The 18,550-nt window shown below is 45.7% G+C and overlaps 1 protein-coding gene across 1 annotated transcript; it reads left to right on the top strand.

The window, feature by feature from the left end:
- The first annotated feature begins 4,905 nt into the window (after positions 1–4,905).
- On the top strand, positions 4,906–12,902 carry TSN (translin). The gene is made up of 6 exons (XM_007169255.2): positions 4,906–5,122; positions 6,298–6,391; positions 7,360–7,456; positions 9,121–9,236; positions 10,202–10,281; positions 10,922–12,902. Exons 1-6 carry the CDS (start codon positions 5,057–5,059, stop codon positions 11,153–11,155), a joined length of 687 nt encoding a protein of 228 aa, XP_007169317.1. The 5' UTR covers positions 4,906–5,056; the 3' UTR covers positions 11,156–12,902.
- Positions 12,903–18,550: the final 5,648 nt, after the last annotated feature.

Genomic DNA, 18,550 nt, shown 5'->3' with positions numbered 1-18,550 from the left:
GCTGGGGACCATCTTATTCTGCTGTTCCTCGGCTGCCCAGGGCCCAAGGGTCACTCTAGGACCTGGGCAGGTGGTCACGGGAGCTGATGTGGCATCCTGGTCAAAGAGTCCAGAAACCTCCCGGCCATGCGCCTGGGGAGATCCTCCTCCTCTCAGGTGGGGCCTCAGTCTTCTCAGCCGTGAAGAAGACTTCGGGTGAGATGATTGTTAAGTCTCCTGGGGTAGGGGTGGGGGAGTCTGCACTCTTTAGTGGCAGCAGCAACACTACTAACGATCAGACTGGCAGCTGGCCTTCTGCATGCCCCAGGTGACAGGCTAGTGTCGCCTGTGTTTGTCCTTCCACCCTCCCTCCCTCCGTTCCTTTCTTCCTTCTTTCTGATTTTGTATGTAGGCGGGGAGGCTGCTTGGGTGGGATGGTTCTCACTGAGCTGGACCGTACACACTGCCTTTGCATCCTGTCCCCAGCACGCGTTGCCAGGGCCCCCCCAGCCCTCCCCGCCCGGGCACTTAACAACCCAAGTGCCTCCAGGCACTTCCGCAGACCCCTGATTGGACGGTTGAGTGTGCTCACTGCAGGTCTCTCCCTTCCTTTTCCCCCACTGCCCTCCCATACCTGCTGGGACAGAATAGTGGCATGTCTTTCCCATGGTGCCACCGTCACCACCTATGGGCTGGGGGCCCAGCATGGCGAGGGCTGCTGGCTGGATTTGAGGTGGGGCTGGCGGCAGAGCGGGACCAGCTGCAGGGCGAGGAGGGATGTGCTGAGTGTCCGGGCAGCTGGGCCTTGGGAGGAGAGGGCTCTGCGGGGTGGTCCTGAGAGGGGACCCGGTGGGCACCGGCAGGGGCCGGGGTGCCTGCCCAGCCCTGCCCACCTTCCTCCTCCCCTGCTCGCCCCACTTTCCATCACTCTGCCTGGTCCCTGCAGGGCCATCCAGCATGCCACCCCTGGGACGTGGGCCCAGCTACCAGAGTCGGCCTGCTTGGCCCTGCCCCGCTGCCCCTTGCTCAGGCACAGGGCTTCTGGGCATGGAACTGAAAGGGGCAACTTCAGGGGAAAAAGGGGGGAGCGGTTCCCATCTGTGTCACCAGGCTCAACAGTGGCGCCTCAATGCATGTCACCTGACAAACTAAAAATTCAGTCTGCAGACCATTTAGGGCCACATGACCTGAGGCTGGGAGGGACATTTTTTTCCTCTGTCCTGTAGATGACTGTCACCTGGGCCACATCCTGCCCTGTGCTGGGTTTAACGTCATGCACAGCCCCAAATCCAGACCCCGAGTGTGGCAGTGACCCTGGCAAAGCTGGGTGGACCGCCGGGGGGATGGGGGTGGGGAGAGTGGAGAGTGGGGCCTGCCTAGAGGGTCCAGGTTCCCTCTGAAAACCCATGGACTGACTCACCAATGCCCTCCTTCATCCCAGGCTCCTTTCCTGCCTTCAGTGGGGCTGTGGGTCATGGTGTCCTGGGTCCTGCAGTCTGAATCCTGGTGCCCTCTTCCCAGCCTGTGTTAATCATTTTGTATTTTCTGTATTTTCTGATGTTTTGACACCTTAAAAAGCTTGCTGGCAGTTTGGGGTTAGCAGGTGCAAACTATTATATCTAGAATGGATAAACAACAAGGTCCTACTGTAGAGCACAGGGAACTGTATTCAATATCCTGCAATAAACCATAATGGAAAAGAATATATATATTTATATATGTAACTGAATCACTTTGCTATACACCAAAAACTAACACAACATTGTAAATCAACTACACTTCAATAAAGAAAAAAAAATCTCGCTGGCTGCAGAGAGACTGTCCCTCCCAGTGCTAGCCAATTGTTAGAGACAGCAAAGGGCTCAGCCTGGAGCACCTCCTTACCCGACTCTCACACACCAAGCCAATATGTCTCCTCCCCTAAATCATGCCAAGGCGAGGTACCAGGCAACTTGAGACAACTCCTATAGCCTGAAGTCCACCAGAAGTATTCAAATTGGCCAGTCCTGAGCTAATCACCCTGCACTGCCCTGCCTTGCCTTTCCCAGGGACACAGCCTCTGGCTTGGCTTTCCCTCACTCCTGCTTCTGCTTCCTGACCAAACCTGGTGCTTCCCTGTGTGGCCCTGCCTGGCATGGTGTGCCCTGTCCTCTCAGGAGATGCAAGGAATAAATTCTTCTGTCAATGGCACTGGCCTCTCCAGTTGTCATTATGTCAGCTCTATAAATTAACATCTCCTGGTTACACAGCCCAAGGCCCATCTTTTTTTTCTCTCTCTGCACTGACTCCCTAACCCCTTCTCCTGTTCTCAGACTGCAGGCCACAGCTCCCAACCAGACTTCTGTTTCTCCCCTCTTGCCCTTCAAGGAACCTTGCAGACGTGCACCACCCATTACCTTGTCTGCAGTACTATTAAATAAGGTATAATTTCACCCTTAAATTAGCCCAGAATGTCTACAGTGTTAATACTCACACTGGGGAGAGGGCAGCCAAGCTGGCTCCTTCAGGCCCTGGTGGGCAGGGGAACGAAAATGAAATCAAGCTCTTTGCAGAGGGATTTGGCAAAATATGTCAAGAACTTTAAAAACAGGACTTATCAAAAGAATGATCTTATTATCATTTTTAAATTTCTAACTTTAAAAAAATTTTTTTTTAAAATTTATTTATTAATTTATGGCTGTGTTAGGTCTTCATTTCTGTGCGAGGGCTTTCTCTAGTTGTGGCAAGTGGGGGCCACTCTTCATCATGGTGCGCGGGCCTCTCACTATCGCGGCCTCTCTTGTTGCGGAGCACAGGCTCCAGATGCGCAGGCTCAGTAATTGTGGCTCACGGGCTTAGTTGCTCCGCGGCATGTGGGATCTTCCCAGACCAGGGCTCGAACCCGTGTCCCCTGCATTGGCAGGCAGATTCTCAACCACTGCGCCACCAGGGAAGCCCTAAAAAAATTTTTATTTTTATTTATTTATTTTTGGCTGCATTGGGTCTTCATTGCTGCGTGTGGGCTTTCTCTAGTTGCGGCGAGCGGGGGCTACTCTTCGTTGCGGTGTGCAGGCTTCTCATTGTGGTGGCTTCTCTTGTTGCGGAGCAAGGGGTCTAGGCACGTGGGCTCAGTAGTTGTGGCTCGTGGGCTCTAGAGCGCAGGCTCAGTAGTTGTGGCGCATGGGCTTAGTTGCTCCGCGGCATGTGGGATCTTCCCGGACCAGGGCTGGAACCTGTGTCCCCTGCATTGGCAGGTGGATTCTTAACCACTGCGCCACCAGGGAAGTCCCTTTTGTCTTTTTCATATAGCCATTCTGACAGGTGTGAGGTGATATCTTACTGTGGTTTTGATTTGCATTTCCCTGATGATATCTTTTCATGTGCCTGTTGCCCATCTGTATATCAAAAGGAAATGATCTTACATACTGATAAGAGCTTACAAAGACTTTCATCACAATGCCATTTATAATAGAAAGAACCGAAATAGCCCATAAGGGACTGACTGGGTTAATAAACAGGACATGTCCATTCCACCAAAAAAGAAAAAAAAAAATTTCACATTAACAATGTCTGCATTTCAAAAATTACTTTTAAAAATGGTAAAAAAATGAGAAAATGTTAGTTTTTAAGTGATAAGGATTACTAGAATTGAATGAGAAAGATGAAAACTTTATAGTAAGATGTGTAAAAAGCATAGCAAATTCCCAAAAGAAATTTCAATATGTGTATAAGATGATAATAGCATGGTGATGAAGACAACTCATTTAGATTACAGCTTCATCTTGTAATAGCTGCATATGACCTTAGGCAAGTCAATTAATCTGTTAACACAGTTACATCATTTATAAGATAAAAATAGTATCAAATTCGCATAAGTATAATGGAGATAAAATATGACCTTTCATGTAAAGTTTTAGAATAACGTCAGGCGCAAAGCAAACAATAAGCTATCATTTAGTTGATATAAGTAATCATTTAAATTCATATGGTGTGTATCCTACACACACATACACATTTGTATTTGTAGGGTAGGTGTATGGAGTAACTGCAAGGTTAAACAAGAAATCATTACAGCGCTTGCCTCAAGGAAGGGGAATGAGGGAAGGTAGTAGTTGAGGAGAGAAACTTCCCACCCGGCACGCTTAAAAATTCATATAATCTAAAAAAAGGCAACACAATCCTACAGAGAAGTTAAAATTAAAAAAAAGTACACAGAGAAAAATTTCACTTTCAGTCCATCCCCTTATTTACAGTCCCGCATACACTTTTATTTTTCCCGAGTATTTTTTTGCAGAGACGAATGTATTGTTTCCCTTTTTACGAAGATTGCAATCTACATTCTTTTTATGCGTACCCTTCAATATCGAAGCATCTTCCCGCCAACTGCTGTTGGATCAAACACCATGTACAGTAGTCAGCCCTCCGTATCTGCGGTTCCGCACCGCAAATTCGACCAACCCCAGTTAGAAATATTCAAAAAAAAATTCCAAAGTTTCGAGAAGCAAAACTTGAATTTGCGTGCACCAGCAACTATGTACATATTATTCGCAGTGTATTTACAACTATTTACTTAATGCATTTTATTAGGTATAGCAACTAATACCTAATTACAAGTAAGTAAAGTATTACAGGAGGACGTGCGTAGGTTATACTCAAATGCTACGCCATTTCATATAAGGGGCTTGAGGATCCCCAGATTTTGGCATCGTGCAGGGCTCGTGGCACCAAACGCCCAACAGGACACCGGGAGGTACTTCACGAGCTAATAGCGGGCTGCCCCACACCTCTAAACCCAAGCCCCAGTCCTCAGGCCCACGTGGTCCGAGGACCCCTTCCTGGGCTGTTTACGGTGATGCCTGTCGGAAGAGCCCTGCCCACCTTGCTATGCCTTCCGGGCAGCGCCTCAGGCAGAGCGGCGGACAGCCCGGCCTCCTGCGCGCCGTGGGCCTGGGAGGACCCCAGCGACAGCCCCAGCGCAGGGCCCGGTGGACGCGGCCGCGGCGGTGGCGGGCGTTGTGACTGACGGCGCCGGTTGTCTCCCGAACGCACTCGGCTGGCCACCCTCGCCGCCGTGGCTGACACTTGTGCGGCCGGCGCCATGTCTGTGAGCGAGATCTTCGTGGAGCTGCAGGGCTTTTTGGCTGCCGAGCAGGACATCCGAGAGGCGAGACCCCTCTCTCCCCATCCCCTTTCCCTCTCCTTGCTTAGCTGGGCCGCAACGCCCGGCCCTCCTCCGTCGCTCAGATTCGAGTGGTGGGGAAGCCTCCGGGGGTGGGTTGCTCCCCGTCTTGTTTCGGCTCAGGGCACTTCCCTCCCCCGGCCCCCGATTCTGCTGCCAGGTCCTGGTCCCCTGTGTTCGGGGCTCGGTTCCTTGGCATCACCTACCTCATTTGGGTGTCAGTTTTCCTCCTTTTTAGCGTATGTTTATGTCGAAGCCTCAGTTAGCGCTTGGGACTCAGACGACACGTGCTTGTTGTGTTTGTTTATTGGTGTGTTAAAAGCACGTGTGCCCTTCTCTTTAAAACTCTCCTATGGCTTCTCATTCCACGTAGAATAAAACTCCAGACTCTCCTGTGGCCCACAGGTCTCTCTCTCCAGTCTCATTTTACGCCTTTTTCCGTTGTGTGTTATGCTCAGTTTACCTCCCTTTTATTCCTCTAGTTCCCCAAATAGCTTCCTGCCTCAGGACTTTTGCATGTACTGCTTGCTTTTCCCGGAATGCGCTACTTTCCCACTCTTTTCCTGGTTATTTCGTGTTCACCTCCTTGACGTCAAAATATAAATAATTTTTTACTCTGTTATGTTTACTTCTAGTAGTGCATTACCATTTAAAAAAATTGTGTGATGGTTATTTTTTAAACGCCTCCCCCGTTATACTCTAAAGGAAGGAAGGGACTGTCTGCTTGGTTCCCCAGTTACACAGTGCCTAAAAATGTGCTCAGTGAATATTTGCAAAATGAATGAATGAAAAATACCCGATCCTTGTATTGAGTTTCATTCTTCTCTTGTTAGTTTACGTGTGGGTGCCTTATCTCCTTTAGTGTTGCAGTGGGATATTTTGGGTGAGTGGGTGGCAATTAGCCTTTGAAGTCTATATCAGGAATCTAAGGCTTTTTAGTGTCTTCCTGAAGGTCTCACAGAGGAAGTAAGTGGAAAAGTCAGAATTCAAATCTGGATATTTTGTGCACTATTCATGTCCTTGTAAAGTTTGCTAGTGTTTTGAATATATGTGAAGGTGTCATAGATCAAATATGCTATTTAGTATATTTGGTTTGAGGCTATGATAATATAATGATTATGTTGGATTTATTTGATATTTTCATCTTTAATTTTTTCTAGGAAATCCGAAAAGTTGTGCAGAGTTTGGAACAAACAGCTCGAGAGATTTTAACTCTACTGCAAGGGGTCCATCAGGGTGCTGGGTTTCAGGACAGTAAGTTCTTTGTTTTGATTTTGAAGGTTTTTATCCAATTTATTGATCTCTCATTTAAAGAGTTAATTTACATCCAGAAGACATATCAAATCTGTATTATTTATTCTGAAAAATGTCTCTCATGCTTTATGGTGAGTAAAAATTGGTGAAGTGGATGAGCTGATCATTTTACAGGTTTCCAGAATTCTGTGTATTTTGGTTGATTTTCTACTTTCACGTAGGTTGAAATAGGAATGTCTTCTCCTGTGATAGAGTTATACTGATGATAATTGTGGTAGTTTCATAGCTCTCTTGTGTATCTAGCAACTTTTATTTGGTTCTTTTTCTTAAACGCAGTCTTTCAGTCATTGAAAATAATTTAATATGCATTTGTAGATAATGAAATGGCCAGTGTAAAATGTTGTCAATGTGTTTACAGTCAGCTCTTGTTTGGGTATCAAGTACGAGAAGTTTAGACATGGAACCTCCATTGTAAGATGTAGTCAGCACAACTGAAAGAGCTGAAATATAGTTTCAGATAGATAATGATATAATGATGTAATTAATAGGTGTCAGGGAGCAGTCATTTTTCTAGGTGATACAGAGTTGGTCAGCCTGATTGAGAATAATTATAAAGCTGCCTTTTGACCAAATATGGGAGCTAGAAGCAGCCCAATTTTAGGCATCCTTTGGGGACTGACTAGGAAAGGCAGCTTAGAGGTGAGGTTATTTATGACAGTTTACCAGTATGTTTCCCAACATATTCCCTTTTAGCAATTTTTTGTTTGTTTATTTTTTTAGTAGGGAAGCTAGATATGAAATTTTAAGAGCCAGCTTGAAAGCAGAGATGCATACCCTACATTTGGTCATGAGATTTAAAAAAAAAATTGATTTATTTCCAGGTAGACTACATAGATTGTTAAGCAAGAACTGTATTTGAAATTTGCTAAGTCTGTCATTATTATGTTTGATTATCTTTTTGTGATCAGTTCCAAAGAGGTGTTTGAAAGCTCGAGAACATTTTGGTACAGTAAAAACACATCTGACGTCTTTGAAGACCAAGTTTCCTGCTGAGCAGTATTACAGGTTTGTAAGACAACTAGCATCTTTTATAACGTTAAGTAAAAAAAGGCAAGAGAAAAATTATACGTACTAAATGATTGCTTCGGTAAAAATCCCTCTACTTAGAAGAAGCAACAGAAAGGAAAAGGAACTGTTAATAGTGGTGGTATTTTAATGGTGACAAAAGTGTTGATTTTATTTTTTTCTCCCTTTTACTTTCAAAATTTTCTTAAGGAACATGTATAATTTTTGCAATGAGAAGGAAATTAAAAAGAAAATATGTATTGTGTGAAGGTCAAAATAGGGAATATCTTTTTAGTATATTCAAGTTACTTGTGAAGTTGGATGAACCCTGTCTTTGCTGTTAAGGTTATGGGATTAAGTGGCAGTGTATGTGTGTGTGTTTAAATACACTGAATATCGAATTTCACTGCCAAGTGACATATGTGGGTAATATCTTATGCCATATCTCATTGAATGTACAACACTATTAATTTTAAGATACAATGTTATTTTTCATACCACTAGGGAAAAAATTTGTTGTTAATCATAATTGTGAAATGTAAATTGTACAACACATCCTGATTTCATAGATGTTAAACTGGGAAAAACTGAGTGTTGATGAAATATAGTAAATAGGAACCTAAACTTTCTACTTACGCTTGCTTTCTCACTAGAGAAGATATTCTTTTAGGACACGTTATAGGCAAGAAATAGTTAGGACGTGTATATGGGGAGTGGATAGTATAACCTCACAAGATTCTTTAAAGGTAGGGGCTGGCAAACTACTGTGGCCTTTTATATTTTATATAAATATATTTATATTTTAAAGAGTTGTTAAGAAAAAAAAAACCAAATAAGAGTATGTGACAGAGACTGAAAGTGACCCACAAAGCCTCAATCACAGAAAAAGTTTGCTGACCCCTGCTGTAAGGTAATAACTGATGCTTAGAGAAGTAGGACAATAGAACTGGCAGGGTCTTTAGAGACCATGGTGTTTCGAGTTCACACACAGGCTGCCCTCTGGCTGATTTGGACCTCAGAATGTTTTGTTTGGCCTGGGTTTTGTTGAAAGATGGTTTTGAATTTGTTGCCACATTTGAAAATCAGGAGGCATAGCATAAATATCTAGGGGTTGTAAAATTTCTTATTTCTTTTTCAGGCTCCTAGCTCGGTTTAACTGCAGTATCCCAAGGTTTTAAGTTCACCTGTTTGGTGACTGTACATGGTAGTTATTTCCTATGTATGTGAATCAGGAGTTTCTTGATACCCTGCACTCAGTTCAGAGCATAACACAGTCAGGTGCTGAGGCTGATGTACAGTTGGGGTTCTCATCAATCTTCATTCGCCCACATTTATTTTTCTCAGAGCAGTGTTATTGTATTTACTGATTAAACTTCTAAAGCACAGTTGCTCTTGTCCATAGCCTTTGGTTGTAAAGTTTTGCATTCATCAAAATTGGACCATGCTTCTCATTCATTAAAATTATAGTAAGTGGTTGTTATAAGTTTGGACTGGCAAATCCAGTCCAGTGTACTTACGCTGCATCCATCGCATATACTTAAATGTCACATTGCTCTTACACGTTTTATGAGTTTTATTTGAAAAAAGGGCCCCACTCCTCACGTGTCTGGCCATGGCTGCCCCCGTCCTGTCTTTCTGACGCTGGTGCCTCACGCTCGCCGCAGGTTTCACGAGCACTGGAGGTTTGTGCTACAGCGCCTGGTCTTCTTGGCAGCCTTCGTCGTGTACTTGGAGTCGGAGACCCTGGTGACTCGAGAGGCGGTCACGGAGATCCTTGGCAGTGAGTGTCCGCAGGCGTGTCTACCTGCAGGGCCAGCTGAGGTTTTGGCGGGGGGGGGGGGCTTTCTATTTATGGAAACAAATGAGAGCTAAATGGAAAACTGGTTACTTGGAAACAGAAAAACTAAAAATGTGTAGTGGCTTGCTCTTTGTACTTGGGTGTTCCTTTGAGTTTTTAAAAACGTCAAGCCTACAGAAAAAAAGAACAGTGCAGTGAACCCCTGTGTACCCCCCACTTAGATCCTCTGCTTGTTCACATTTTGGCCCATCTGCTTAGTCTCTTACTGTGTGTGCCTTGGGGGCACGTGTGAACCGTTTGAAAGTCAGGTGTAGAGACCATGACTTCTCATTTCAGTGCTTCAGCATGCACTTCTAAAAACAAAGGTATTCTCAGACATAACTAGGTACCATTCTTGGTGGTATTATTATTATTTTTCTTTTTGGTTAAAATTTTATTTATTTATTATTTTTGGCTGCGTTGGGTCTTCATTGCTGCGCGTGGGCTTTCTCTAGTTGGGCGAGCGGGGGCTACTCTTCATTGTGGTGCGCGGGCTTCTCACTGTGGTGGCGGAACACGGGCTCTAGGCGCAGGGGCTTAGTAGTTGCGACGCGCGGGCTTAGTTGCTCCGCGGCATGTGGGATCTTCCCGGACCAGGGCTCGAACCCATGTCCCCTGCATTGGCAGGCAGATTCTTAGCTACTGTGACACCAGGGAAGCTCTTTGGTGGTATTATATTTTGAAAGAAGAATGGAAGGAAAAATTGAATTCTGCTTGAGAGTATGAAAAATCCACAGTGCCAAGGATATGTCCACATTCAAAAGATCGTTTTGAAGGACTTGTTCCTTTTTCACTTTGAGAGAAATTATATGTGTGTGTATGTGTGTGTGTGTCTGTATTTTTAAAAATTTTTAGGTGTAAGTTGTATTTCCATCACGACCTTGTCTTTACTTTGTTATATTTTTTAGTTGAGCCAGATCGGGAGAAGGGATTTCATCTGGATGTAGAAGATTATCTCTCAGGAGTTCTCATTCTTGCTAGTGAACTGGTAAGAAGCTTAGTGATTTGTCATTTGCTCTTTTGATTTTTCCACTTCCTTGTCAGTTTTTTTAAATGGGTACAAAAATTCAGCAGTCTCGCTCTTTTCTAAGCCACCTGTCGGTCACAGGGTAGTCACTGACTGTGTACTGTGTGTGGTAGGCTTTGCTGGGATGGCGGTTCAGACGATGAGGGGCCGTGCACACTTAAGTACTGTGTGCACTTTTAAAAGATGAGAATGCCTCTTCCTTTCAAAGTAGTGGTAAGGCGTGCATTCCTGGTGACTGCGTTAATTCATGTAATTGTTTGGGGGAACAATTTAACTGTATAGCTGTATAAATTATTCTTGCCTTTATCTCCTTCATCTCTCTCCTGAGAAATTATCCTATAAAAGTAATTCAAAAGAAGAGAAAAAGCTGTTACAAAGGTGTTCACTATAACCTATTCATATTTATGAAAAGTTGGAGGCCACAGAAACTCCAACAAAAGGCCAATGATTTCTTAAGTTATTAAGTAAGTTAGTAAAATCAAGCAGTTGTCAAAACTGGAATTATGAGGGACAATATGGAGAAGTTTTGCGGCCCGCGGGCCTGGTGGCCGGCCTAGGAGGAGGAGCCCTGCTGTGACGTCCCCGCTTCTCTGTCCCGCAGTCGAGACTGTCGGTCAACAGCGTGACCGCCGGAGACTACTCCCGGCCCCTGCACATCTCCACCTTCATCAACGAGCTGGATTCCGGCTTCCGCCTCCTCAACCTCAAAAACGACTCCCTGCGGAAGCGCTACGACGGCCTGAAGTACGACGTGAAGAAAGTGGAGGAGGTGGTCTACGACCTCTCCATCCGAGGCTTCAACAAGGAGACGGCGGCGGCCTGTGCGGAGAAGTAGGGGCTCTCCGCGCGCCCTGCTGACCCCAGCCCGGCGCCTCTCACGGTCGTTAGGATGCCCATCGCTAAACACCGCGCTTCATTTTCTTAACCGGTTGTGTGGTGTATCAGAGTTGAAACACTTTTTTGGGGGGTGAAAGAATAGCCTTTACGAGGACAGATTTTTCTTTGTCATTTCAGTGAATTTGCTCTGTAACTCAGTGTATTTCAGTTCTGTCAAAAAGTGTAAATGCCAACCTCTTGGTAAAGTTCTTTTCTTGCTTACCCTGATGCTGTCGATGTACTGATGGAGAGCTTTACTGTCTTGTTTGTGATTCTTCCAGGAGTGACCCTTGATGTTTTCTATGTCCAAATTAGCCATCCATACCCAGGTATGCCCTGGATACCGTATAAAAATAGTTAACTCAAAAGGATGGTTGCCAAGCGAAGGACAAGTTATTTGATATTTTCCTTCCTCATTTTAAACCTTCTGAGTAAATCACATGTTGAATTTTTTTTGCAAGGGAAGTATAGCCCCAGGGTTCTCTCTCACTGCCATCAAAATATCAAAGATTAAACTGCGAAGTCAAGTTCAGCAGATTATTTGGGGACATTTTTGTATTAAGGGTTGAGTAACATCGTCTGGCTCTGCTTACCAGGTGGGGAGTAGGGGTAGCGTTTTAAAACACCTCTGTGTTCTGATGTTGCCTTAACATTCTGCTGTTGCAGCAGGTAAACATTGTGTCCACACACATCTTGAACTAACATTTCATATGATGTATTTCTGAGCTATGAAACTTTTTACCTAATAGCAAGGTAGACCGCTAGGTCTGGGAGTGTAAAGCCACTCAGCGGAGTTAATTCTCAACACCCTGACTGGTGATGTTCTGACTGAAGAATGCTGTGCTTTGTCTGGAAGTAAGAGAAAACCTTGAATTAAAAAACAAACAAACAAACAAATTAGCTGATTTCGTCATGTTTTTTCGAGTAAGCAGTTCTCTCAGGTTGTTGATTATTCCAACAGTCAGGTTTTACAGTTTTGGGCAAATCACACGTATCTCATTGGCACCGTCCCCCTCCCAACTTTCAGGTAGTACTTGCCATGTAATTTTGCTGTTGAAGAGGTATTATTAAAATGGTGACTTAATCCACAGCGTCTTGGAGCTCACTGAAGGGAAGGTGCCAGTGTGTCCAGAATAATAGGAAGTATTTAGAAGTGTCACCCTCTCATGCCTAATACGGGTTTGGGCTTCCTGTTAGTACAGTAGGATATTTGACATGGCCATCAGAGCTGTTATCGGGCTGAGTTAAGGACTGATCAAATTTTCTATCATGAGGAAAGAAGTAGAAATGAGACATAAATTGCTACGCATAGTTGCATTTTAGAACAATTTTCTTGACAGCTCTTTCTGCAGAAGAATTTGGAAAGAAAAAAGTTAGAGTCTTAAAGTGCCTAGGATGGTCACCGCAAATGTGCAGTAATAGCACTGCTTGGGCTGAGCATAAGAGGCTTTGAATTCCATGATCAGACATATGCAGGAAGTTTGATCATAGCTTTCTTTGCCTCTTTAAGTATCAGTTCTGCTTGAGAACAGTAGAGTTCTTGGCAGAAGTTGTGGATTTCACTTTTCACAAATAACGTTTTAAGTGGAGGAACACATTCTGGTTTTATACTCCATTCGGGGATGTACAAGTGTCACGTGTATGATTATTCCGTTGTGTCTGTTGCCCGCTTGTTGTAAAGCAATAAAAACAGTTTCTTTCTTTTCTTTTTTTTTCTTTTTGGTCTTTTTGTCACTTCGTGTGCTGCCGTGAGAACTCTTCTACATGGGCAGTAAGTTCTGAATGGTTTTTGAGGCTGAAGATGACTGGGGTGGTGAGCCCACACTGCTGTGTGGTAGAGCAGTCAGAGGACAGCAGCCACGGAGCTGTGTACTGTAAAGCGTAGGTAATGTTGGTGTGCTCTCCCCTGGTTGGGAAATTACTGGTATTTTAACTGAAGATGTTGAGAAGCCTTGGCTCTGGTTTCGGGGCACCAAGATTGCTTTTTCCAACTTTAGAAAATCAAGCAGGTTAGAGAAAATAGAGATGAGTTAGTGGATGCTTTCTTTATAGATTTATTTATGAGGAAAAGAAGAGAGCCCCGTAAATACTAGAAAGGATTTGCCCTGTCTTAAACTTGAACAATGAGAGATGCTTAAGAGAATTTAATAAAGAACAAAAGCTCCTTTGGCTGTGTTCTGAGACCTTGACTTGAGCAAGGGGCTAAAGGGATGATTTGGATACGCAGGTTGCTCCTGCCATCGTTTCATGATTGTGCGCTCAGAAGTTGTAGCTTTCTGCTTTCGTGGTCTGGACCGAACTGTTTGTCCCAGGTAGGACATCACTGTCATGCCTCACACCGGAATAAGATTCTCCCTGAGCCTGAAACAATTTCTTTTCTTAGTAGTCACTGTAATAAGCATTAAACAAATAAAAACAAACCATCCCCCTTCCCCCCATAGAATAACGTTTAAGGGAGGTGAAACTGACTGGGATGGTTGGTTGAATGAGGAAGGCGTGAAGGAGACGGAGGCATCCAGCCTAAATGTCAGGTTTCTGGTCTGGAAGCCTCAGGAGGCTTAGGTGCCGCTAGCCAACGTGAGGGCCGTAGGGGGAAACGCGTGTCTCGAGGCGGCTGGGCAGACTATGTGCTTGCTTTTGGACGTGTGGGACTGATGGTGTTTGTGGAGCTGCTGGCCGAGGTGTCCAGCAGGACTTCGGGTGTGAGGGAAGTGGGGAGTCCTCGAGAGAGCTTCGGGTAGCGTTAGCGTATGTGTGGTAGATGAATCGGGAGAGCGGGTGGGATCTCCCTGGAGGGCGTGTGGATTGAGAAGCCTCGGGGCTGAGGACAGAGCCCTGGTTACCAGCAGGGGGAGGGAGGGAGTGGAGCCACGAGGAGCGGTCAGAGAGGTTGACAGGACAGGGAGAGTGGCTCGGCACAGAAGCCAGGGGAAGAAAGCGTCTTAGGAAGGTTTATTTATTTATTTTGAGAATTTATTTATTTTATTTATTTTTGGCTGCACCAGGTCTTAGTTGCAGCACGCAGGCGCTTTGTTGAGGCGTGCGGGATCTTAGTTCCCTGACCAGAGATCGAACCCATGTCCCCTGCATTGGAAGGCGGATTCTTTACTACTGGACCACCAGGGAAGTCCCAGGAAGGTTTTTTTTAGGTGAGAGATTTAAAATGTACAATTTCAGGGTTTCCCTGGTGGCACAGTGGTTAAGAATCCACCTGCCAATGCAGGGGACACGGGTTCAAGACCTGGTCTGGGAAGATCCCACATGCCGCTGAGCAACTAAGCCCGTGCACCGCAAATACTGAGCCTGCTCTCTAGGGCCCGTGAGCCACAACTACTGAGCCTGCGCGCCTAGAGCCCGTGCTCCGCAACAAGAGAAGCCACCGCAATGAGAAGCCCGCGCACCGCAACAAAGAGTTGTCCCCGCTCGCCACAACTAGAAAAAGCCCACGCGCAGCAATGAAGACCCAACGCAGCCAAAAATAAATAAAGAAAAAAACAGGGGCTTCCCTGGTGGCGCAGTGGTTGAGAATCTGCCTGCCGATGCAGGGGACACGGGTTCGAGCCTTGGTCTGGGAAGATCCCACATGCCGCGGAGCAACTGGGCCCGTGAGCCACAACTACTGAGCCTGCGCGTCTGGAGCTTGTGCTCCGCAACAAGAGAGGCCGCGACAGTGAGAGGCCCGCGCGCCGCGCTGAAGAGGGGACTCCGCTCGCCGCAACTAGAGAAAGCCCTCACACAGAAACGAAGACCCAACACAGCCAAACATAAATAAATTAATTTAAAAAAATCTTATTAAAAAAAAAATCTTATTAAAAAAACAAACTATAAAATGTACAGTTTCACAGCCTGAGAGCCTTGTGACTTTGTCAGGCGAGGCTGGGTGATGCAAAACGACATAGAGCAGGTTTATTTCCCGCTCATCCTCCCTGACCATTTCAGGTTAGCGGGGGACCCGCCCCACGTTGGCCTCACGTAGCTGACAGAGCAGCCGCAGCTGGGCCGCTCATTAGTTCCTCCCGGAGAGTCTTGTACAGACGCATGCTCTGGTTTGGAAGTGACACGTCACTTCCTCTCATCGTTGGTTCGTTGGTTAAAACTGGATGTGTGGCCCTGCTCACACCGAGGGAGCCAGGAAGTGAAATTCCACCTTGTAGGATGAGAGAGGATGGAGAGTCAGACAAACTAAATGATGAAAATCGTGGGCACTGTCGAGTTCCTCCTGTTAGATGATTAACAGTATTTCTGGTCACAGATGAATTTCAGTGAGCTTGGAAGGGAGAAGAGACATCCCAGGGCCCCTCGCCTGGTGGATGAGAAGAAGAGGGGTGGGTCATCTGTAGTCGTCCCCTCTGTTGTTGAAGGTTGTTTCCTGTTTAAAGAGATTCCTCTGGTGTGTGTGCATTTGTGGTCGAGTTTGTGTGTTTGAAGCCGACGTTCAATGAGCTGTTGTTACATGTTCCAAGCACCGGGCTAAGCGTTTTCTCCAGATCATTTCATGTCATCCTCAGAACAATCTTACAAGGTAGCTACCACAGTTTTTCCCATTTTGGGCCTGGAGAATGGGCTCGCAGCGGGTAGTGCCCTGAGTTCACAGCTAGGAAGTGGAGGAGCTGGGATTCAGACACGGTTATTCTGCCTGTCTATCCACAGACACCATTTCCCTCCTGGTGGCGTCACCCACTCCATAGCCTGACAAGGCAAAAATCACATCCACAAATGGTTGTGAACACAGTGTGTGTATAGGTTTGGGTTAGGTGCAACTTGTATTGAAAATCAGGACAGTACGTGGGAGACTTGGTCTTGCCCTCAAGATTAGGGTCAAGTTGCAGGGGCGAGGGTGGCGAGAAAATATATAAACAAGTAAGATTAGATACTCTGCTAATATTTGAGCGCCTACTATAATTAAAAAAAACTTTAACAGTTTTATTGAAATACATTTTACACATAAAATGGACTCAAGTGTACAGTTCAGTGATTTGATTTACCAGGTGGTGCAAAAATCACCATAAACCCGTTTGAGAACGTTTTTATCTCCCCGAAAGATCCCTGTTCCCACTCCCAGCCCCAGGCAACCACTAGTCTACTTTCCTTCTCTTTAAATTTGCCTTTTCTGGATACTTCACATAAATGGGATGATACAGTATGTGGTCCCTTGTGTCTTTTCACTTAGCATCATATTTTTAGGGTTCCTTCACGTTAGTAGCTTGTTCCTTTTTATTCCTGCATAATATTCCATTGTTTGGATATTCCACGTTTTATCCATTCATCAGATGATGAAGATTTAAGTTTCTACTTTTTGGCCATTAGGAACATTCTTGTGCAAGTCTGTGTGTGAGTGGAGTGGGTATTTCCATTTCTTTTGGATAGATACCTAGAAGTCTATGGTAAAAATGGTAATTTTATGTTTAGCTTTTTAAGGAACTGCCAGTATGTTCTCCCATCAGCAATCTATGAGGATTCCCTACTCCGAGCTAAAATTCAAGATGATAGGGACTTCCCTGGCGATCCAGTCGTTAAGACTGCGCTTCCAATGCAGGGGACCCCTGGTCGGGGAACTAAGACCCCACATGCTGCGCTGTGTGGCCTAAGGGGGGAAAAATATTCAAGATGATAATAGATAAGATGTCATAATAATAGTACTTAATTGCTAAATAACTTGTGAATGATTGCTGTGGGAATTTAGGAGGTATAATTGAACTGGTTCATGAAAGAGATAGGATGTAGGTAAGCCTGGAACTAGAGAAGGTCATGTTGGGTGGGCAGAATAATGGAAACCAAAGCAGAAATGTATCAGCCATTTAATGGGGGTGGGGATGTCACCGTTTGAATGGAGGGGACGGTCTGGCAAGGTTGGACTGTTAGACTTGGAAAAACCTGAACTGGGACTTTGTTTTTTTTTTTTTTCTTAATTAATTAATTAATTAATTAATTTTTGGCTGTGTTGGGTCTTCGTTTCTGTGTGAGGGCTTTCTCTAGTTGCAGCAAGCGGGGGCCACTCTTCATCGTGGTGCGCGGGCCTCTCACTGTCGCGGCCTCTCTTGTTGCGGAGCACAGGCTCCAGACGCGCAGGCTCAGTAGTTGTGGCTCACGGGCCTAGTTGCTCCGCGGCATGTGGGATCTTCCCAGACCAAGGCTCGAACCCGTATCCCCTGCATTGGCAGGCAGATTCTCAACCACTGCGCCACCAGGGAAGCCCCTGAACTGGGACTTTGAATGGGGCATTGGAGGACGTTAGGGTGTTTTGAAGAGAGGGAGCAGCTTTGGGGTCGGCCAGCCATGGTTTTGAATCCTGGCTGTGTCATGCTACCAGTGGGGGGAGACCGAAGGCGGGGAGACCTGTGAGAGCCTCTTGCTGTCTTTGAGGTTATAAGGGTCAGTCAGCTTGGGTAGCTGATGACGAGCATGACGGGGTAAGATGCCCATGAAGTACCCTGCAGAGAAAGAATTGAGGAAAGTTGCTCGCTGATTGGAGTTGGGGGCAGAGGACTGAATGTTTCTGTCTCCCCCCAGATTCGTATATTGAAGCCTAATCCCTAATTGAATGGTATTTGGAGGTGGAGCTGTGGGAGGTGATTAGGTCCTGAGGGTGGAGTTCTCATGAATGGGGAAGGAATAAAACCGTGAAAATAAGTAGAATCCTCAGACAAGGAAGTTGGGCTTGTTAGTTACGTCCTTTGTCATTTTTCCCCTTATTTACCCTGTCCCTTACATCAGTTACTGTGATCGTCTGGTGTCATTTACTATTAATTAACATTTACCCATAGCCATCTGCCCTGGCTAGAGGCCTGCATTCCTCCATTTCAGCTGTGTGTTTTGGTGACAGAACGCTGGCCTTGCAGTCTAGGTGTGCCAGCTGGCCCTGCCAGCCAGCTCTGGCCAGAGGTCAGGAGAGACTCGCCCTCAGCCTCCTCTGCGGCGTCCCTGTGATGAACGTTTTGCTCACCCTGATCTTGAAGTGAAGCCAGAGTTTTTTCATTCCCATATTTTGGGAAATACAAAGGGTACGGTATTTGTTTTCGCTTTCTGGGGGAAGACTGCAAGATGGTTTAAATCGTTCAGGGGTTGTTTGGGGAGCAGTCTGTGGCTTGGGCCCTTCTACTTTAATCAGAAGCTATTTAATTAGACCTAGAGTTGACACAATTAAGACAAAGACCCATAGTCAGTATTAAAAAAGACTAAGATCAATCAACTTTAAGGCTTCATAGTTTTGCATCAAAAGTTAACCTTCAAATCCCCAAAAAGAAGAAGAGGATCAGAGGGATGGACCCAGGCTGTCTTCAACGGCGCCCAGCAGAGGTTGGCCGTCAGTCTTCCGGGGCCGGTCCTGGAGGTGGGCATCAGTTGGGGGGTAGCA

The sequence above is a fragment of the Balaenoptera acutorostrata genome, chromosome 8 (assembly GCF_949987535.1).
Source record: "Balaenoptera acutorostrata chromosome 8, mBalAcu1.1, whole genome shotgun sequence".
NCBI classification, from domain to species: Eukaryota; Metazoa; Chordata; class Mammalia; order Artiodactyla; family Balaenopteridae; genus Balaenoptera; species Balaenoptera acutorostrata.
This window is presented reverse-complemented; position numbering and strand designations above follow the sequence as displayed.